The sequence below is a fragment of the Syngnathus leptorhynchus genome, chromosome 6 (assembly GCF_054491065.1).
Source record: "Syngnathus leptorhynchus isolate UIUO chromosome 6, UIUO_Slep, whole genome shotgun sequence".
Lineage (NCBI taxonomy): Eukaryota > Metazoa > Chordata > Actinopteri > Syngnathiformes > Syngnathidae > Syngnathus > Syngnathus leptorhynchus.
Window position 1 is genome coordinate 10,546,452 of NC_141200.1, and position 22,554 is coordinate 10,569,005.

Consider the following 22,554-nt stretch of genomic DNA (forward strand, 5'->3'; position numbering starts at 1 on the left):
AACATGTAACAGAATACGTTATCTGCTTAGTCAAGCGAAGAATAATGAATGTAAATGCAGTTTGTTGGTGTAAATTAGCACGATGAAGATTCTGTTTGCTGAGACGGAAATGAATTGACATCATGCCAAACCGCTGAGCGCGTGAGGCGAGCGCGCCCCCGCCCTGGAGTAGCGCGCACGCGTGCGTCCCAACTGTCAGCACAGCGCCGCCGCGTGCGTAAACAGCTGCCGCCTGCCAGCTCGTGAAACGTGCAGATGACTTGAGCAGGGTCGTGGAATTAGGTCCGACCATCGCTTCGATTTGGAGACTGCAGCTAACAAGCCTTTTTTTTTTGCAAGCATTACTGGCATGAGCGGCTCGATTGAAGGGCGAAAGAGAGAATGAGAATAGTGGATTTTGTTTCCACTCAGCACAAAAGAGAACTGACTCGAAAGGTAAGCAGAGGCGCCGGAAGTCAACTTTATAGTTCTAATTATTGATTTGCATCACTTCATTTGATGACTTTCTGATAGTAGGACTGCTGTTTGGAAGTCCCGATCAATTGGCGCTTCATATTCCTTTTCGTTTGTTTTACAACTTGGAAAATAAACAAGTCAAGGCGTTTGCGTTCCTAACGTCTGTTAGTTAACGCTCGGAATAAACACTCCCAGAGGGATGTGCTGGATAATAAGTTCAACATCCGTTCTAAAATCAAAATCTAAGATTAGAGGTCCATTTATTATCCCCGTGTTTTTTTTAGGCAGTGTCAAGTCAGATGTTCCCAGGGTTTGATTGCACGCAAACATCATTGTGATAGCAAACGACTGTATTACCTGCAGTATCTATTTAAAATAAATAAATAAATAAACAATTAATAATAATAAATAATTTTCTGCATTATTAAAGTGCTTATTGATATGCACCCAGGAGCTGTGACCTTTTCCACTTGTATTATGTGCGCTGATAACCGTTTTGCACTGACCACGCGAATGCTTACAAGAAGGCCAGTGACTGTTTTGCTGTGCTACGTCATGCTCATCCATGGCCAGACCTCTTCAGAACGTTATTTGGGCGTCTAACTGGTTCATGTAGGGGGAGGGGGAAGGCCACAGACCATTTGAATGGGAAATCTCCTGCAGGACAGCACTCATCCTTCATCCCATGCCAGATGTCATTGTTGATTTTGTGTGTTTTGGTCTTCAGTATGATGTAGCAGATGTGCATGTTGCTATTTGGAGGTATATCCCGCACTGTAAAATTACACAGAGACACAGTGTTTTAAAGATGGCAAGAGTGACAGAAAGCAAAAAAAGAGGAATAGTTATGCAACGCTGGTCAGTATTTGTCATCAGAACCTGTAAGGCAAAAGTGGCATTTTAACTTTCCCATTCTAATTGCTATACAAGTGTAAGAGTTCCACTTCTGAGTTTTGGTTACTTTCCAACCATATGACCTGTAGAGTGGTTGATTTGTCACGTTACATTGTACTGCTCACATCGATGTCTCGTTGAATCGTAAGTGTAGGAGGCTTGAGTTTGGACAAGATGAAGGAAAAAAGTTATCTTGTTCCACTGTTGGGCCTGGAAGTTATCTTGTTGGAGTTTCAAAGGTGCAGATTATCTTGTGTGATAAGAGTAACTTGAATCAATTCCTGACTGAATCAAAATTCTTAGAATGACAAACTAATCACAGGTTCACATGACATGTCATCACAGCCTCTTTGATGCTATTTTGAGATCATGTTTGATTCCTGTAAGACATTCTTGCTCTGCACATAAAGCCCCCTTGTAAATTCTCGTCATGCAAGACTGCTGACGATCAGCACATTTTGGGTGTTGATGTTCAGGATCAATACGGGTTTTTTTTTCTTCATTTAATATAACGCAATTAAAATTGCCAGTATTTGGACAACCCTATTATGATTGATCTGAAATGAGATAATCACTTCAACATAATCCACATCATACAGTTAAAATGTCAATTGTATGACATCAAAGTAATTGGCAAAACACAAATCCTTCAACGATTACACATTTGGCTCATAGATAAAACACAGACGACTTAATTGATTGAGTCATCAGAACGATGGATTTGCAGCTCTTCTGAAAATGTTGCAACATTGTAGAACCTGAATTGAATGAACAAGAAAGTGTAGACCTATTTTTAGCACTACTTGTGCCACATTGGAATGAACAAGCTGTGCTCTGGGCATGCTGCCACTTAAATTGGATACAAATTTCCCAAGGATTTTATAATGTTAATCGCTCGCACTTGATTGAAAGTCAATCTTTCTTTACTGAGAAGACCAAATGGAGGCATGATATCCAAAATAAGTGCTTGTGTTTGCATAAATGCTATATCCAGCTATTTGGGAAATTCCCTCCGTGATTGTTTCCACTCTTACATTTGGTTCTACTCGCGAATACATGTTTAGGAGGATCATGTTGAGATAGCGTTAACCTCCTCCCCGTGTATATTCCCGTGCTATAATCCTCTTTTCGTGCTTGCAAACCTCACTGAACATGAAAACCCTAATATACGTACATCAAGCTTTTGACTTGAAACCAGCTGATCTGACTACAGTACGGTTCCCTAGCTACGTGAATTATTTAGTCTGTTTGGCATTGTAAAACAATCCAGTGTGTGGTACAGTTGCAAGATTGTAGTGATATTCCAACAGTGAACAATTTCTCAATGTTTGTGCTTGTCTATGGTTTGGGATTGCTTTAGAGAGATTGACCGGTGTATCCAAATATATTTAAGATGTTCTGTTTTATCATTATATACCAGACAGTCATTAAAATTGTAGATGATAGCTTTTAGCTCACCACTGCTTCCCTTTTTCATCATTGCCAGTAAGATGCTTCATTTATAAGACTCTGACTTTTTGAGTATGATCCTGTGGTTTTATTTTTTAAGAATAACGCTCCCTTGACATTCCTGCCCTTCTCATACCACCCGTTTAAAATATTCTCCTAGTCTGGGAAACAACTGGCTGGCCAGCCATTCCAGTATCTAAAACGTAGTGGTCATTGTTATATTTAGACATCCCACCCCCTCCCCAAGGTAATGATGGGGAAGCAAGGACAGGACCACAGGGTGTTCTGGCCCAACACATTCTATGCAAAGTGAAGTGGAAGAGCCCACCCCGAGCCTGACCATATAAACCTTAACATGTGGAAAATGTCGGGTAGGTTTTGGGTGGTGTTGATGAGTGTGTACTTGCTGTGTTATCAGCCTTGGGAGAATGATAAGCGCCCTGCCACAGTGCTGGCTCTTGCTCCTTTAGGGACCACAAGCTATTCTGAGCCTTTTTCTTTTTCCACTGTCACCCTCTGTATGGTTCACCCATGGGTCACAGTCACAGAGTGTCTGTGCCACTACTATTTTCAATTTGAAACCAGAAAATGTTTTTGCCATAAAAAGGGATGGAGGAAAAAGAGGCTCAAGTGACAAAAAACAACAACTATTGAGTTCAAGCTATAGAGGTGTCAAAATTAATCGAGTCATCAATTATCAAATGTATCAATAACGATTTTAAAAAAAGTCGAGTCATCATTTAAAGTCCTTTTGTAATTTCAAATTCTTCCGATTTAGGCCTCTCAATAGTGATTATTCTCTGATTTCTATCATCCTCCATGAAAGCAGAGTGACTATCTTCTGTTTGGAACCAAAATAAGACAAACATGTGCTTTTACTTTGGAAAAAAATGACAGAAACAGTAACTAAATGACTTTACAAACCTTGGTGAGTACATTATTAATCCTTCGCGCGTGATATTGCTTAAATGTTGTTTGCTTGTTGTTTTCATCACTAGGCAATACCAAATACTAATAATTTATGAATTAACCGTAACTAAGGAAAATTCTTTTGCAATACACTTCAATGCCAAATAACATTTTATCCAATTACAGTGACAGCCCTCTCAATCTATCAGAGAAATCACAGTAGGAATACCTCCACACTTTTTGTATTTTAGGATTGTATTTGGTCTGCTATGCATTTTACTCTTTCTGTTCGATTAATAATTCATTTGTATCAACGCATCAGTGTTGTCAAGAAGAAAGCATAGCCAAAACCGTTCACTAAATATAGGCTGCTTGTGGTGCCTGAAAAACAATTTGCTCACACAAACAACATGCCTATTGTATACCTATTGTATTTAAGACCTTGAGACCAGCTTCCTGCCCATCATCTATGCAGTGGAATAACACAAAGCCAGAACAGCATCTAAATCATGGGTGTCAAAATATTTTTTTGTCGTGGGCCGTATAGTAGTCATAGTTTCCTATGGAGAGCCATTATGACTGTCAACGCCTTATAGTATATGTATATACAATATAGGCTACACAACAAACTGATGAATAACTAGTTTGGAAATCAGAGATTAGTAAAAACTGTTGAAATATTTTAAACGGATGAAAGGGACAGAATTTAATGCTTTTAAAAGATACTAAAAATGACAGCTGATATTGAAAACCTTGTGTTAATGATAAGTATAGGTAAGGGATTTTCTTGCATGACATTGGGCTGTTTCCAACGCAATACTGAAGTCATTCATTTTACCCGAAGTCTGCGAGGAAAGTCTTTTACCTCTTGCATGAACCCTGAACAGGTTAAACAGTTTTTTTTTTTTAATTGATTGATGGACTGCCCACATTCTCTGCAATTTACTGTCAACACTGCAAAACAGCCAATGAAAGCAGACATTCCTTTAATGCATTCTGGTTACCGGAAGTGTCAATGGAACCACGTAGTCTTGTTTCAGCCAAAATTAGCCCTGAATAGTTTTGGTTCACAGCAGAGTGAACAACACTATCAGGACAAAAGCCTTTGGGTTTGATTAGACCAGATGGTGATGACTCTTCTTTTGTCCGACAAAGCAAATGTGTCTTTTTTTATGACTAATCAAGAGCTTTAGTTGTAAAGAATGCAGTGTAGCTTTGGAAATACCCTCACAGCCAACCTTCAAATGGGTCGCCCTGTTGTAGTAGAGTTACAAATCCTTTCTGTACTGGAACTAATGCCATCAATTTGCATGCGTAGTTAATGGCTTACTATATATAGTGTTTGGATGACCACTGAGGATTGACTAATCATCCCACGGCAAAAAGGTCTTCCAGTTACTTTACCAACGCCAGACTCTTAATCTAAGATTTTCATTTTCTCTCATGTAATCCTCGGTTGTAAATCCCGAATCAGATGAAGTTTGATTATGGACACAAAAATAGATGATTTGGGGATGAAGGGAATGGAAGGAGCTGCAAAGCTTACATTTTGGATTCGTCAATAGACATGTTTGTGTTTACAAACTCGGATGGTGCACATTGACTGGGTACAGATTAGGGTCTCTATCCTCTCGCTGTCTCTCTGTCTGTCTCTCTGTCTCTCTATTTCTCTCCTTCTGTCTCTCTCTCTCCCTCTTTCTCTCAAATTAGCCTCAGAAATAGCATGTTAGAGTTCCCATGCATTCATAGCCCTGTTGCTATGACTCAACAAAAATAGTTCATTTGATTTAATTGAGACTCAACAAAAATGTCTGTGAGGTTGAGGTACATTCAGATACTCTCACATTTCCAGCAACAAAAATTAATCAGATAATCATCATTATATTCCCTCTGTCGATTAGATTGATTTTTGACGACTGCTCTAAACAGTTTTTTTTCTTCTTTTTTCTAATGTAAAGGACACCTGAGCACACCATCTCTTTAAACCACACTACAAAGAAGTCCGGATTCCGAATACTTTGCAAACTGTTTGTGGTTACAGCTATGCACGAGAACAAGTTAGATTTGGAGCCATGTCAAAACAGGACATGATGTCATGTCACTCAGGCCTCTGTCTCAAAGGCTTGTATCCTTTAAGCAACCAGGCTATCTCTATTTAGTCAATAGTTGTTGCTTGGAAACTCACGGTACTTTATTTTTAAGACCACTTAACCACTTCCTCAAAAATTCTCATTCTCCCCGCTTTCTTTTGACATACACACTTAATAATAATAATAATAATAATAATAATAATAATTCATAATAATCATTATACTTTTTGTGAAATCAGCAGATTGTACTTGTGTGCTAAATAAAAATGAATTTTGATAGCAATGCACTGCCAAAAACTGTTGTTGGAGCAATGTAACTCCAGCTGTGCTGCTTGATCTTCTACTTAGTGACCTCCTGGTGTGTTTTCCTTCTGTCTGACACAATGTTCTTTGGACAAAAGTTAGTCTCAAGTCTTTTGTAACTTACCTTGACATTTCAACATCTGGAAGGACGCAATTTTAGGTCCATCTCAGCTGTACAGGCTATATAGGACTTTTTAAACTGAGAATTTGAGACTTTATTCAGCTAAAGCTTTTGTTTCACACAGTTCTTGTTCAACCTGTTGTTGAAGGAGTGGCAGTCACTGGTTTCCTTTTCTTCCTGACCCCTACACAATACTATCTGTAGTCAGAAGACTCAACACAGGAAGTAAACAGCTTGAAGCTATATGATGAAGCGCAACAGACCAAAGACACAATTACTGGACAAACCGTGAAGCATGGTTTCGAACTGCGATGTTTAGAATTGGATGAAAACAACTTCTGATGTCGGCTTTTTCTTACAACTATCACTGTAGTACAAAACAATAAAAGATATAGCCTGATCAGAGACTGACAAGAAAGGGAGAGTTGTTGAAAGCATAGAACAGCAAAATACATTTGTTGTGTGATCTTGTTAAACTGTTGGAAGGGAGGGTCAGCTGTTCTGTACAACAGTTAAAACCATTGCACTAATGTTATTATTTTATTCCTTAAATTGCTCACCTTTGACATTATCATCCAAATCAGTAGTAACAGGAACAGTCTACTTTTCAATGTTTTTTTTTTTTTTACACTTAGTTTTTGGAATCAAATCTAAGCAGTATGTTTTCAATACACCAAGTTTTACATGGAGCATGCTTCATAGACACAAGTAAAAAGATCTTTGTGTGCTTGACAGGTGTATTGACACCTGTTCCTACACAAAGTGATACATAAAAAAAATCATGGCTGATGACATATTCTGGTCAGCATCAGTGAAAGAGGAAGTGTTGTTTACTTCTAAAGACATATAAATGTTGGCGATAATAGATTCAGAGTGGATAAGCAAGTGTTTTTTGGTGTTTATTCTTATTCTCTTCACTGTTTTTTGATATCCAGTATTTACATGTTGATCTAGAAAGCGTTTGAATTAGGCAAGGGCTGCTTACTAGTTTTACAAAGTCAAAGTTTCAATAAAAGTTAATAAAGTTGAATGAATTGGCCAGAGAGGGGAGGGGTGAGCAGTTGCGCACTGAGGAGAAGTAGGGAGGGAGAGAAAGAGACAAAAGCCTTCTTTGCTGTGTTTTTTGGACAATGCATCTTTGGATTGTCCTAAAAAGAAGAAACAATAGAAAATGTGCCAGCCGGTATAAGTTAGCCTCAAGGACAATATTGATAGCCCACGGGTCTGTTCTAAAAATACGAGGAGCTCAACAATGATGGGACACTGTGATTGATCGAGAAGAATTAAAACAGAGGAAGGATGTTAACATGTATTCATTTAAATTTAACCGATTTCTTCTGTACCTTATTTTACGAGGAGGGATACTGTTTCTATCTACACAAATACAGTATTTCTAAAAGGTCATTATAGAGCTGTAATTTTAATACCATGATCATGTGACACTGCAATATTTTTTTCTCACGGTTCTCATGTCATCATAATCTAATATCAGAGCATGCCTAAGATGTTCGCAGATTTGTTGATACGAAGGTAATTGGTGTTCTTCGGTGTCCGAAATGCTTCCTGTACCCATAGTAGACCCTTCCCAAAGGAATTGCAGAGACATGTTGTCTGTCACATAACCTCATAGAGTTTACTAAAGTAAAAAAACTAAATAAAAATGACTTTCCTCTTTCATTCTACAAAACACTAAGAATTTGTGTTATCAAGGATGTCATGATTTAAAATAGAATTATGTACTTTTTTGTGGTACATTACTAACCTCTGATATTAACATTTTCGAGAACTATTTTTGTTTTTGTTTCAGCCATGAAGAAGGACATAGACACACTGATAGCAGAAGAACGTGCTGACATCATTTCCAAATATGACAAGGTGAGAGAAACAGAAACGCAAAACTGCTGCGTCTAATTACGTCGTGCACATGAAGCCAAAGTTAAGGCTTCATGGGGATTTGAGACGACACTAGGTGTTTCCTTGTCACCCTAACTCCTATTTGTCTTCTTGTTTATGGCATGTTTTTGTTTCAGGGCAGGCAAGAGGGTGTCAGTATTGACCCCTGGGAGGATGCTGACTACAGCATCTATAAGGTGACGGACCGCTTCGGCTTCCTGCAGTAAGTTAACCAGCTGTAAGGGCTGATGTTTTTTTTTCCTTAGACCATATCCGTGGTTTTCTGTCACCATTTCTTCTTCATTGATGCCACGTATGTTTTTTTTTTTGTAATGTCCTCTTTATCTCAATCTTTGTTTTAGTGAGAAAGAGTTACCGACGCCCAGTGTGGTTGAAGAAAAGGTATTTCTTTATACGGAATCTAGCTCATCTTAACTGTTATGATTGCGTTTGCCCCCTGCATTGACCACTGTCACTGTCCTGGCATTTATTCTTTTTCCATATTTTGCTTCTCTAGCAAAAGCAACAAGAGCTTGAGCGTGTGGCCAAGTGGCTAAAGATGGTGAAGAACTGGAGCAAGTATAAGAACAGTGACAAAGTGAGTTCTCTCTCCTGCTCTGGGAATGCCATGCATTTGATTTAGCAAACACGCTTTTAATAACAAACTACATTTGTGTTAATGATAATTAATCAACCAATCTGACTTTATTTATTTACTTACCTTTAAATACCCAGTTAGGCACTTGAGAATCGGTTCTCATTTACAGTGACAAATGCCACTTTTTGTTATGTGATCATTCATTTTCGTTTAATTGTCATTCATAATTGTCTAGGGCTACTTTTTGATTGGACTGTCTAGTATTGTCTATTTAAGTCACAATTTCTTTTCACTGATTGAGAGATCATTGTTTATTTTGCCACTGTCTCATGTGTTTCAGTTGATGAAGCGTGTTTATAAAGGCATCCCCCTCCAGCTAAGAGGCCAGGCCTGGGCTTTACTTTTGGACATAGAGAAGGTTAAAAAAGACAATGAGGGAAAATATGAGGTATGGATACTAAATTTGCCCAGTAGCTCCCAGCAGCCAATCCCTTGACATTTGTTTTGTTTTTTCAGAAAATGAAGCAGCAGGCTCGCAGCTTCTCCACAGAGATCAAACAGATTGACTTAGATGTTAACAGAACCTTCCGGAACCACATCATGTTCATGGACCGCTTTGGAGTCAAGTGAGTTTTTTCTTGAGCGAGATTCTGAGGAACATCTTGTATTTGAACGGTCCAAATATATTGTTTGATCATTGTATCAAATTACATACAGAAAGTTGACGATACAAATTTTACTGCAGTCGTGCAGTATATTAAAAAATGAACATTTCACTGTCCTTGCACAGATTTCATTCCAAATGTCTTTGGATGTTGTCTCTTGTTATGTATAGGACCATTGAGAGTTCTTTTTTTTTTGTGTGTGTTTCTTTCCACATGACAAGTTCAGGTTTGTTCATGCTGGTGTCCGGTTGGGCGTGACCTTTGGCTTGTGTGTGTTGGGAGCTTCCCAACACATGCACGCACACACACACACACACATGGGCACACAGACTAAAAGGCTAGTTTCCTCCTCTCTCTATTTTATTAGCCTTCCTGTCAGTGCACGAAGCCCCACAGGAAGTGGCATTTATTCAAAAATGTGCACTGACATTAAGTGCTCATACAGAAGAATCACAACCACAATGACCTATTCATTTGACATAACATAGATTTGTGTGTGGAGGAAAACATCCACTTGAGATTTCCAATTTGCATTTCTTTTGAAATTTGCAAAGTGAGTTGTGCGTGTCAGTGTTCTTCCCCCACAGTTGAGACAGAGTGAGACCAAAACACAACTCCATCCTGCTTTGTTGCCCACGCTTTTCCTACAAGTCAACAGCTGTCCCCCACACCAACACACACACTCACACCCACTCTAACACACATGCTCACACATGCGCATGCACATCAACAACATCCACTATTTAAAGCTCCTTTCCTGTCTCAGTGAGTGTCTGTAAGACGTGCATACTCTCTGATGGGTCTGGTGGCCAGACATCCTCTGTAACGCCCTGTAAGCAATCGAGAGCTCGATTGACTGACTAATTGATGGCTGATTCTTGGACTGATTGATTGATCAATGTAGTACATCCCCTCTAGGCCCATTTCACTTGAATGGGGAACTGACAAAACAGACTAGAAGAGGAAGTTCGCCCTTATGATAGTAGCTTACATGCTACAGCTTTAACATAATACATATTATACTCTATAGTCCCTGATTTGATCATTAACAACATATCAAATATTTTTATGGTCCTTGAAGTGGCTAGTTCTCTAATATGTAAAAGCTAAAATACTATTTTTTAGTGATAACTGATCGTAATATTTTTATTTATTTTTAGAAAGTTTCAATTAAGAAAAATGTGTTTTCCAAAAAAGATAAAATAGTCATCACATTGATATTTCTAACAATGTCAAATTATAGTTATTTACTACCTTTATTTCTTGGGGGGAGTGTTACACAGATGCTGTCTTAAATTCAATTTTTACAAATTTATCATGAATCATAAAACCAGAGTATTCTTTAAAGCATTTCATCATGGTTCTTGGTCTCTTATGTTTATGGATTTTCATCCAATTTAATAACCTGTACTTCAAAGATTGTCAGCCTCAAGTGTTTCTTCCAGCTATTTTAATGTGTTAATGTGCCCTGCTGGTAGAGTTAATTTGGGGATATGGTCATTTAATCTTGATTTAACAGACTCCACAAAGCCAGGGTGGTATTTAAGCTTCTCTAATTGTCATATTTTCATAGTAACGGTTGGTTTCTGTGTTCCCTTTTTAGGCAACAGGCACTCTTTCATGTACTAGCAGCCTACTCTGTCTACAACACGGTAAGATATGTGGATTAGCCCCTGCGTTCACAAGCGAATGATTTCACCTATATAAATAAAGACAATAAATGTTACTTCGAATAACACAAGTGTTGCCCCCCCTCCCACAAAAAAAATGCCACTGCAAAGCTATATCTTTTTGTCATGCCAGTGAGCTTTTCGCGCAATATGTCGATATTCCATGCATGTATTTTATTTGAAAAGGTCAAAAGGTTTCACTGTATATTTACCATCTAAACGCCATATTGCTAATATTCTTAATTAAGGCTTTTGAACACATGAACTCAACTACAGTGCAATATTGTGAGCATTGGACAAATAAATATTATTAAAGACAACCGAATGAAATTAGTGGCTCACCAATATCAGAATACTTGTATGCAAGACACAGATTGCTGTCAGTTGGAGTGGGATACACTTTTATTTATTTTTTTAAAGAACATGCCAGTGCTCACTAAGCACCATCCAGATCTGTTTGTTTCTGGTAGGGATGTGTTAGTGGTTCCTGTGTGGAAGAGGTGTTTGAGCCATAGGAAATGGCCATGTGCTAATTCCCTTTTTCCCCATATCCCTCCACTCACAAACTGCTCAATAGAAAGTGGGTCAGTGGGAGAGCACAGGAATGAAAACGGGAGGAAGGGTACTGTTAGTGGTAGGGCAGAGGGGGTTTGTCCTTTCGCCTATGTGACAGCAGAGAAGAATGTGAAGAATGTTGTGTAACCTCGGTGTAATCACATTTACTTTTGTCCTTTCAAGGCTACGATGAATGGGCCATTTCCTAGGCCCAAATATGGAGAAGGGCACTATGCACATGTTACTCACTGTGGGTTCAAGGTGTATAGAAATTCAAGATGAAGACATGAAAATTCTGGGACTGCCGTAAATATTTGCACAACCTTGGTGTAAATGTTTATAATATTGCCACAGTGCATTTAGGAGGTCTGTGAGGTCGAAGTGTAAAAAAAAAAAGACCCTGCACAAGTCCACATCAGACATTCAGTACACTCTTTAACCTAGTCCTGTGCGTGCTCTGCTAAATTATGAATTATTCCTCTTATTTGCCAGTCGAGTTGAACTGTCTCTTCTGCCCTGGTCCCAGGAGGTGAGCTACTGCCAGGGGATGAGTCAGATCGCTGCTATCCTGCTCATGTACCTGAATGAGGAGGATGCCTTCTGGGCTCTGTCCCAGCTCCTTACCAACACCAAACATGCCATGCATGGTGAGACAACACAAATTAATCCGAGCTGGAAAATGATTGAAAATACATGTTGCTATATATGCCTTTGAGTAAAATCTACATCAGATCGAGTTGAGTAATACTTGGGTAAACATATGTTTACCGTATAATCCGATCCCTCGGTGCAGTTGGTGGAAGACCCAATGTTTAATTTGAAATATTATGTGTCACCCATCCGCCATCTATGGTCTGCTGATGTATGTTTTTCCACCGTGCTAGGTTTCTTCATCCCGGGATTTCCCAAACTGCAGCGTTTCCAAGCCCACCATGAGCGGATACTCTCCAAAATGCTGCCTAAACTGAGGAAGCACCTGGTGAGTGACAGCAATTCAGTTCAAGCTCCTCTTTTGCTCTTTCTCTCCATGTTGGAAGACTAAATGACGTCTACCAAAGTCCTGCACCAGTGCTTTTTTTTCACAAGATAACGCTAGATTCATTTGTAGTCTGAAAACCAGACTTTTCTTTCTTCACAGGACATGGAACAGATGTCATGTGGGGTTTACACCACTAAGTGGTTCCTCCAGTGCTTTATTGACAGAGTGAGTGTTTGCTTTGCTTCCCATTCTGTCCATTTTCCTTTTCACCTTTTGCTGTACATGATCGCTTGGATGATGTAGCCCAGTGGTTCTCAACTGTTCTCACCCTGACCCACAGTTTCAGAAAATATCAGAATACCAATCCATGCAACAGCTACCTGCGACCCCACACAAAATGAGTCCACGATCAAATTCTGGGACCCGACCACAGCAATTGAGAACCACTACTGTAACACATCCCAGCCGACACCCTGTCTACTATGTGAACCATTATACCAATAAGCTCATCTCATAAAATATAAACCACCAGATGAAGGAATGAACATGGTCAAAATCTTAAAGAATTATGAACTTTTTATTGAGCATTTTATATTGATTAATGAATTGGTAATTAATTGGTCATTTACAGCCTATGATATTATAATTTTGTCTGTGCTGTCTTGTCAAATGACAGAGCCCCTTCACACTCACCCTGCGTTTATGGGACATCTATATTCTGGAGGGGGAGAAGATGCTGACGGCCATGGCTTACACAACCCTCAAGTTACACAAGAGTGAGTTTGAGGCCCATTGGCTGTTCTTCCGTGCCTTGTCTCCTCCGTACGCGTTGGACACGCAGCTTTTTGAAGTCAACATGCCTGCTGTTGCTAGACCGCCGTATGCAGCCTTCTGGTTGGCTGCCGACCAGATGGCTTACATAATGCAAGTAGTTGCTGAGGAGAAGATTGGAAGCCTGACTTTTGATTGGTTGTTTCTGCAGTTTGAGCATCACTTTGACACAGTAGATACTTTAATAAGCCAACCTTAACAAGACAATGAATTATTGTCACTCTCGAGCAGGGGGCTCAAATAAATTTGTGACGAATGACATATTGTAGTTCTGTTTTCCCTCTTAAGACCATTTTGGCTTTGAAAAACATGAATTGTACTATTGTCACCTCATATTATTGCATAATACACAATTACACATTTGTATATTGTATATTGAATTTGAAATCAGAGGTCATGGAAAATTGGATCGGGCTCCTGTGCCTTGACTTTTTATACTGTACTTGTGCTCTATAATGGTTACATTACTTTAATGCAATGTGGCCCTATTCTTTGTGTCCAATCAGAGCGTTTGCTGAAGTTTCAGTTGGAGGACCTAAGGGAATTTCTTCAGGAGCAGCTGGCTGCTTCGTTCTTACTTCCAGACGACATAGTGGTGGAACAACTACAGGCTGCCATGTCGGAGCTACGCAGTAAAAAGTTGGACCATCCTCCTCCGGGTACAGTCTTTCCCCATATGAACATATATGAACCACAAAATGACTGATCACAACAGGCGGGTAATGTCCAAATTTGGCCCAATTAATTTTTTGCCTTTTCTGACACATTGCTTTTCAGCAAAGTCAGAGGAGCTACCAAAGAAGCCCCTTGGTCAAGAGAGGCCGATTCACCTGCTCCCTCTGCAGCCTAGCTGTCCTCTTCAAGTCAAAAGTGATCTGCAGCCCATCAGCCAGTCTAATAAGAAGAGCATCACCTTACAGCACACCAACCCCCAAGCCTCAAAAAGCCATAGCAGGTCAAGCACACCCTCCCTGCTAGCACCTGATTCAGCTGCATTGCCCCCGAAAGTGACACCGAGGTGTATGCCTTCCAGAGCACCTCCATTACCTCCCAAACCAGCAAAACCTTGCGCCGAGGTAAATGATGCCAAAGATGTGAAGGGAAGGGTCCCTGAAAAAGCTCAAGGAAAGGAACTTTGTGCAGTCCCGGACACCCAGGAGGAGCCTATGGAATGGCCCCCACCCTATGAAGCCACTTCTCTGGATGATGCTACCATGCATACAGAGATGTTGGACTTGCCAGAGCTGCCACCTCCACCATTGTTCTACTCTACAGAAGAAGAGCAAACAGTTAGTCCACCGTCCCAGAACCTTTCCCCGCATTCTCCAAAGGCGCCAACCAAGTCGCAGGTGTCCTCTCCATCATCTACCTCTCCCAGGCACCCTCCACCCAAGCCCACAAAATTTCCAGTGTCCCTGTACGTTCCAGCATCTTCGGCCGACAGGCGGCCTTCCAACACCTCCCAGTATGACAACCTTTCCGAAGCTGATGATGACGATCGCTGCCCAGAGAGGTTGTTGGGCTTCACCCCCAAGGAGGTTCCTGTCCACAGAGACTACGACCCTGCTCTTTATCCGCTGCCTCCACCTCCCATCCTCATCTCGTCATCGCTGTCTCCTCTGCTGCCCTTGCACTGCACTCTTCCCAGTTTGCCTCAGGAGTCAGAATACGAAGGAGATGACCGCTGGGTGGAGGGCTCCATTATCATTCCATCTCCTCCGCCCAACTTTGCAGACAGACTCTCTCCCCAGCCGTGTCACACAACCACCTCGTCCCCTACTTACTCCAAGCCTTTCACTCGGGGCCCCAGGGACCATTCTGCCTTCCCGGCGCCACTCTTATACACCAGGTCTCCCCCGGGCCACCTCAGGTTCTCAGGACAGTCTACGTTGGGAGTGCCCGAGGTGCGATCCAGCCCAGACTTTTGCAGAATGCCTCCTGCAGGACAGCAGCCTCCAAAGTCGATCACCTTTTAAAGTACACTTGACATACTGACTGATAATACCGGAATGAAGCATTAGAGTTAAAAGGCCAGTAGCCAGTCAGTGTGTTTTCATGGCAAACCTTTTGAGCATTTGATACGTACAGTATTATACGAGCGCGCTGAAGTTTCCATGTACTACTACAACACACTTTGTCCTGATAAGACAACTCGGTGCATTTTTAGTAGAATGACTGGCACACAAGTTGAACAACTTGACTTTCTAGTGGTATTTGTTTTCCCCACCTCTGAATAACATCTCTGCACACTAGTCGAACAACGCAGACACATACCTGTGTACTCCGTTCATTAACAGTGATGTCATACAGTAGTGGAAAATAAGTTTCCCGTAAGAATTGTCTTGAAGATGCAGCATAGTAGTATATGGGCAATTAAGCACACTGGTGGGGTTTTGATAAATGCTAGAATGGCTTTGAGGTTGTTTTGTGTTGTTTTATCACTCTGCACACATTTTGTTCTTTTCTAATTGTCATTTTGCACTTCAAACTGCTCTTTGCCTTGCTTGTGCATTGGCGTTATGGTCATTTCACACCTTATCAACAAGCACAAAGAAATGAAGCTACCATTGCTTCATGTACAGTTATGCTGAATCTTTTCCCACAGTGTCTTAAATGGACTTCAAGAAGGGTCTCAAAGCTCACATTTGGTCCTTTGCTTTCCTTAAAGCCTTCACTGAACAGTGAGCTGGCTCACAGCTTTTCCTTTAAATGTCAAAATGTATTGCATATCTTTATAGGTCAAAGAGAAACTTCATTTGAGTGTAAACTAATAGAAGAGAGGTTGTGGTGCAATAAGTTGATTCATTTATTAGGCATCACAGGTTACTCTGCTGTTACCATTTGTTGTTGCCATCTTATTGTTGAGTGTTAGCTTTCTTTTTCGTAATCCCACATTGTATAAACCGAAGATGAAAAACATGTCATGCAAACTTGAGAAGTAGAAAATGATCATTTATGAACAACATCTCCCTCCAGTGGTAGTCGGTTACAGCCTGCATTTTTGTCCAGGGGGTGATGCTTTTGACAAGAGAACATATCGTATGGGCATGTAGTTACTTTTCTATATGATGGCATTTCAAAGGTCCTTGTGAGAATATGAAGACATATTTAATATCTTTTGTGTTTATGCTCAGTCTGAGGTTAGGTCACTTTAAAATTGTAATGGCTCAGTGTAAATGTTCCTGAGAAATGGAATTTAAGTCATACTAGGAACTCAAGAGATTGAAGCAGAGTCTACTATTTATCAGGATTATTGCTAAATCCCACATAATATATTCTGTACATTGTTGCTGTAAATGTATTGCCTGATAAATTAATGCATACCAGACCCCACGAGTGAGTGCTAGCTATCTTCTTAATCAATCACTTTATCCTTTTTTTTTTTAATGAGACTAAAAACAGCAAAAAAGAAAACCTTGGTGGTGCAAAACAGTTTTTTATATGTATTCACTCCTCGGCAGATGATTCCAGAATCTAGTATCCAAGATAAAAATATGGACCTAAATAGTTTTATTGCAATATGTTGTGGTGGAGAGTTGGCAGCAGACCAAATGAAAGCTTTTTCTCTGCATATTTGTCACTGTCCGATGAAAAGCACTGTACTGTGTAACTTCAACTGTATTTTATTTTCATCTTCTGATAAATGAAAACTTTTCATCCATTCATTTTCTTTATGGCTCTTCTTGTTGAGGGATGCAGGAAGCTGAAGCTGGGCTCAGCGGACATTTAGCAAACCGCTACATGGACTGGTGGTCACCAGTCAAACAGCGACAACTATTAATATTCACAGTCACTGAGTGAGAATTTGGGGGTGTACAAAGTGCATTTATAGTTGGATAACAATTAGAGTTCTAAAAACAAATTGTGCATGTTTTCTCCTTCTCATTCAGACATGTGGATGAATATTTAGTTTTTTTGCACTCCAACAAACATGTAAATGTTAATGTTCTTCTATTCCAGCTGTGCAAAGAGCAAATTCTGTTCAATTTAAAAAAATCAAATACCCTGTTAGTACTTTTCTTGCTTGTGTGGTTGAAAAAAAAAAATCACATCAAATTTACAAACCCTTTTAAATGATCTCAAACAGAAAAATCATATTTTTTACACTCAAGGTAAATAGCTTCATGTAAAATGTAACATTTCTGTGAGGAAATAAGATAGATATCTCCATGTTTAGTATAAATATAGAATTTGTACAAATATGTGATTTCTTTCCGCTTCCATGTCAATATACAGGATTAAGACAGGTTGTCCATACATTCAAACTTGCTGGTTAACCATGAACTTATGAGCGCCGATAACATGGTGTAATGACGTTCCTCTTTGGAGCAAGGCCAGTCAGTAACATCCCCTCCCTGATAGGTCAGCGCTTACAATCACCACATTTCATATCCTCAGCTGACTCATGAGATTAGTGAGCGATTTGATGCTTTCCTTTATCTTGGAATCTTCCTCCTTCCCCAGTGAGACACCAGCCAGACGCATGGACCCGCTTGACCCCAAGAGGCACGGCAAGCTGAGAAACACCTCTGACCCTATGCCGCTCCATCCCTAGACGAAGAGTGCGCATGAGCCATTTGAACACTGACTTCTAAAGAACATAAATTGCGTGCCTAATTATAAAACACTATTTTCATTTAATGCATAGGAATTCAGATATCTACATTCTTCTTCTAGGTCTGGGATGTTCAAACGTTTTCCATTGAGGGCCACATACAGAAAAGGGACGAGGATATATATTATAATGATGTGTCACCTGGGCAAGAGTTGTGATGGAGTGGACTTTCTTCTTATCCATCAGGATGCTGTTTGTGATGTCAGCAACAGATAAACCAACAGACCATGAGCGCTGACCTTGATTCTTCATGATATCGAAGGCTCTGGAGGGACACATGATGTCAACTATATTCAGAAGCGATTAAATCCCGCGCTGCAATTGAATTCACAACTGATGACCTTACCTGCCGAGCAATGGTTTGGTGGCGTCCAATCCTGTGATTTCCAGCGGCTTTTTGGAGCCCGGCTCATTGTTACTTATTACAGGGACTGGGTGACAAAGTGCTGACAAGTTAGTGTCAATGGGAAGCAGTACAAAACTAGCAGGTCATTGAGAGTTTCACATTCACCTTTGTTGTCCGAATGCTCTCCAATGACCCAGGCCTGTTTGTGAGCGTTTAAGGAAATATTCAGAATGTAACTAAGACGCTCAGAGTCCAGATTACAGCCCGCCCCGATGACTTGTGTTGGTGGCAGCCCGCTCTGCCTCCATGCAATGTGGGTCATCACGTCCACTGGAGACAAGGCCGAAAGACGCATAGAAAGTTTTTAGACAGCTCTTCACTTAGTCAATTATAGCCTAAGTTAATTATGTTTATTATTGTGCTTGTATTTTGCAATGGTGTGAGCAGCTGTTCCTGATATTGTGGTTACTTTTATCAAACATTATACATCCCAAAAAACTATGTGTATGTTTGAGACTAAGGCACAAACCTGGGCAAGACGTATTTGCCGTGGAAGAACCTGACCCGACTCCCATTGAGGACCGTTGCGCTTAACTAAAACTGCCCCTCTAATCCAACAATTACAGACTTTAAGGACACAAACTCGCCTGTACTGAACTTTCAAGCTCAACAGTGCTTGGTGTAATAATTTCCTAATGTCCCAATACTTTTGTCAGTATTGAGCCACTTACCTGGCTGAGAAGCGATGATCATGACAGCGCTAGGGTTGAGATGCGCCAAGGTTGGAATGATCCCTCTGAACAAGTCAACGTTAGTCTGGACCACGCTTACGTACGACTGCTCGCCACTCCACGCGTTAGCGGTCACCACGACAACCCTCGAGCCCCTGGAGGCAGACAAATCTGACAAGAGCGGAGTCAAAATGTTAAAAAAAAAAGGCTGCTGTGTCATCGAGGGAAAGCACAGAGCGGATGAAGAATGTGGGGAATTCCTCGCCAGCACAATTCCTCAGTGTAAATGGAATCCAACCAAATGGTTTAATGAAGGGTTAGCTTTTGCTCAAGGGTCAAATTGATTTTTGAAACCGAGAAGGCTCAGGTCATTTGTCGATGAGGTAACAAGAAAAACTGTGTCAAGTGTATTATTTAAGCTAAAGGATTGTAGGACCCTTAACTGTATATGCTCAATGGGCATAATTAAATAACGGTTTAGTGTGTGTACATTTTGTGAGTGTACCTTTGGACACCTCGATCTTTGGCAGCTTGAATATCTCCAGATCTGTGCTGCCCCCCTTGGTGGAACTCTCGGCAACGTCAATGAAGACGACCTTGTCTACTTTACACTGAGGACAGAAAAAAAGGGATTCATTTTCTACGCAAGCATTGGATACATTTCAAATACATAACAAGCCGTGAACTACGCAAAAATCCTAGATGTCGGTTTGATATCATGACCATAATCGCACCATAAATCACTGGCTGTAAGCTAATTCTCGCCACTGAGAATCGAACTGTTGATACAATTTGGAAATACATGGCACTGCTCCCTATGGAAAGTCTCCAGAAATAACGTACAGGTTTTATTCATTCATTTATTCACAAACAGAACAGCAAGGGCCATATTGGCCTGTTCCTTTTGGGTACAACTTAAAGTGCTACCCGGGTTTGTGGGTGCGTTCAGAGAACCAACTCAAACAATCATGCCTTCCATCTCTGAAAGATACAAACCTTGGCCAAAATGCTCATCACTGCAGCCATCCCTAAATCCCCTCCTCCGATAACAGAGACTTTGTGGACCGGCTGATCATGGTGTCTGACGGTACCTGAAATTTAAAAAGGTAAACGTTGGCGAATGGGAGCACAAGTGGAGCAGTTCAAATGACGTACTATCATTGATCCGGAGATTATTAACAAACGCCAAGAGCTCCTGGGGATTTTTCTCTCCTGGGACGGAAGAGGACAGTGGAGGATCTTCTTGAAACTTGGAAATCATCTCCTCCAGAAGAGCCACCACTGATGACTTGGGCTGCAATTGGAGGACAACTCATGAAAGCAGGTGACATTCAACATTTACAAACAAGAAGAACAACATACGTGATCCCAGTTGTGCAAAATAGGTAAATAGATGCGTCCTCGGGCATCCACGTGTTTGCCCTCCCTGATTATCATGTCCGGCGTGGGCTTGAGGAGGCAAATGGGAGGCGTGACCGGGAAGGAGTCTATCAGCCACAACTGGATGGGGAAGTTGTAGGAGCGTCCTTTGAGAGTAAAAGATATAAAATCGGTGTGCTTCATCACACGAAACTCAACAAGATGCTCCCAGATGTAAATCTTACCTTCATACTTGACTGGAAGGTTGCCGTTCAATTTCAGGAGCTCTTTCTGGGAGCCATCATTGAACGCTACAATTTATAACAGATGTTAGCAAGATATTGTGATCACCGCGTGAGACATAATTGTGAACATGCACAAAAACTCACTATATCTGCCTACAGAAGGGACCATCCCAGGGAAGGTGGTCTCAATTTTGTCCAACTCCTCAAGAGCAACATCGTGGAACTTGTACTAAAATTAGACAGACGTTCAGATGGACGTACAGCTCCTTTATTCAATTCGGTTTCTATGATTCATGTTATGTTAAATTATTTCTCACTGGTGTATCAGATTAAATCGTGTTTATTATAATGCTGTTGCAGGTTTCCTCCAGCACACTAGTGTCAAACTTCAGTACTCGGGAGCCGCATTCCTGCATGTACTTGAAGTTTCCCCCGTTAAACACACCCGAATCAAAGGATCAGTTCATCCTGCAGGAGCCTGAAAATGATCCTGATGAATTGAATCAGGTGTTAAACGCGGGAAATTTCAAAAAATTGTAGGAATGCCGCCCCCGAGGACTGGGGTTTGACACCCCTGAGGAGCGGCGGAGTCCAGCAAGACCACTATACAAGGCAAAGCACAATTAAAGTTCAAATACATGTATCTTTTCATCTTCTGTTTCACATCAATGGAGGGCACAGCTGATAGCTTACTTTTCAAACTTCCCTGTAGCAGATATGTGTGACGTCACGAACGCTAGGATAATGACGTCTTTGATCCATTGAGGAAAAGTGTTTGCATCTCTCTTCTTTCATCTGTTGTTTTTGTATGTTCTGTAAAACTCTCTATATGAATAAATATTGTATGTTACGATGATTGCAGTGTACCTACTTTTCTCTAAGTAAAATATAATCTTTCACTAAAAAGCTTAACTAGCATGTGGAAGTTATTTTTGGTTATGAGTCACCTCGTGCTCTGGCCAAGTTGGCATTTGTCAACGAACTTTGCGGACTACAGCATTAAAGTGAATCATGTATTAATTCTCTTGCGGATCTAATGAAGAATAAATAGTAAAATACATTGTGTCAAAATGATTCAACACTTCCGTGTTAATTTAGGAGTCACGGAACTGGTCGAGCCAGTTGTTGACACTTGACAGCGGCCAGCTTGGGCTATCACGGGCCGGCCGGCAAATTACATAGACGCTCGTGGTGTGTTTGAATATCAACGTTCCATATTTTTGAGTGTGTCTTTAACTCACCTTGGATAAGACCCACTGTATTTTCTCCGACCGGAGGTCCATCAATGGAACGCTAAAGTTAGGAGCGATCGACCTCGGTTCCTTCTACCTGACTGCGAAAAACTTCCGCAAACTTTCCCGAGTAGCTAGGTAATATCAAGCTCCGCCCCTTTGGAATCGGCTACGGTGGCTCGAGAGGAATAGGCGATTTGTTTTTGTTTTTAATAGGTTTGTACCGGCAAAACAAGAATATGGTTTGGGGCTATTATTGGGCTCTAGAGTTGTGCTGAGTTAGTAAGTTTGCACATTGTCAACCTCGGAATAATGATAAATTATAATAAATTAATAAATCTTTTTTTTTTCTCTCAGATTACATCCTTAAACCGATCATTCAATGCTGCCCCTGAATTATTAAAATAACAACATACCTGTAACCAGTATTTGATTGTTTTCTGAAAAAAATATTTAAGATATTATTATTATTATTATTGTTATGACAATTTCCATTTTCTCAACTCAAATTCTCCATACCACTCATGTTTCTTTATGGCACTTGAATTTTTTTAGGGTCCAGGGTGAGATGGAGGCTATTCCAGTTGACAGACTCAGCAACTGATAACCATGC

At 40.6% G+C, this 22,554-nt stretch overlaps 2 protein-coding genes across 3 annotated transcripts; one reads left to right on the top strand and one right to left on the bottom strand.

Moving 5' to 3' along the window:
* The first annotated feature begins 187 nt into the window (after positions 1-187).
* Positions 188-17,411, top strand: LOC147055928 (USP6 N-terminal-like protein). Of its 2 annotated transcripts, XM_085914511.1 has the most exons (15): positions 188-435; positions 8,030-8,097; positions 8,253-8,338; positions 8,478-8,517; positions 8,633-8,713; positions 9,054-9,161; positions 9,230-9,339; positions 10,982-11,030; positions 12,130-12,250; positions 12,488-12,582; positions 12,742-12,807; positions 13,259-13,358; positions 13,920-14,072; positions 14,191-14,368; positions 14,447-17,411. In XM_085914511.1, exons 2-15 carry the CDS (start codon positions 8,032-8,034, stop codon positions 15,387-15,389), a joined length of 2,196 nt encoding a protein of 731 aa, XP_085770637.1. In that variant the 5' UTR covers positions 188-435; positions 8,030-8,031; the 3' UTR covers positions 15,390-17,411. The 2 variants fall into 2 exon arrangements, with proteins under 2 accessions (XP_085770637.1, XP_085770636.1); XM_085914510.1 differs by having other exon boundaries at positions 14,191-17,411.
* On the bottom strand, positions 17,218-22,109 carry uevld (UEV and lactate/malate dehyrogenase domains). The gene is made up of 12 exons (XM_085914513.1): positions 21,951-22,109; positions 20,854-20,938; positions 20,710-20,775; positions 20,468-20,631; positions 20,261-20,399; positions 20,102-20,196; positions 19,611-19,716; positions 19,106-19,276; positions 18,540-18,704; positions 18,375-18,459; positions 18,170-18,293; positions 17,218-17,964 (listed from the first exon to the last, which is right to left on the bottom strand). Exons 1-12 carry the CDS (start codon positions 21,990-21,992, stop codon positions 17,800-17,802), a joined length of 1,407 nt encoding a protein of 468 aa, XP_085770639.1. The 5' UTR covers positions 21,993-22,109; the 3' UTR covers positions 17,218-17,799.
* Positions 22,110-22,554: the final 445 nt, after the last annotated feature.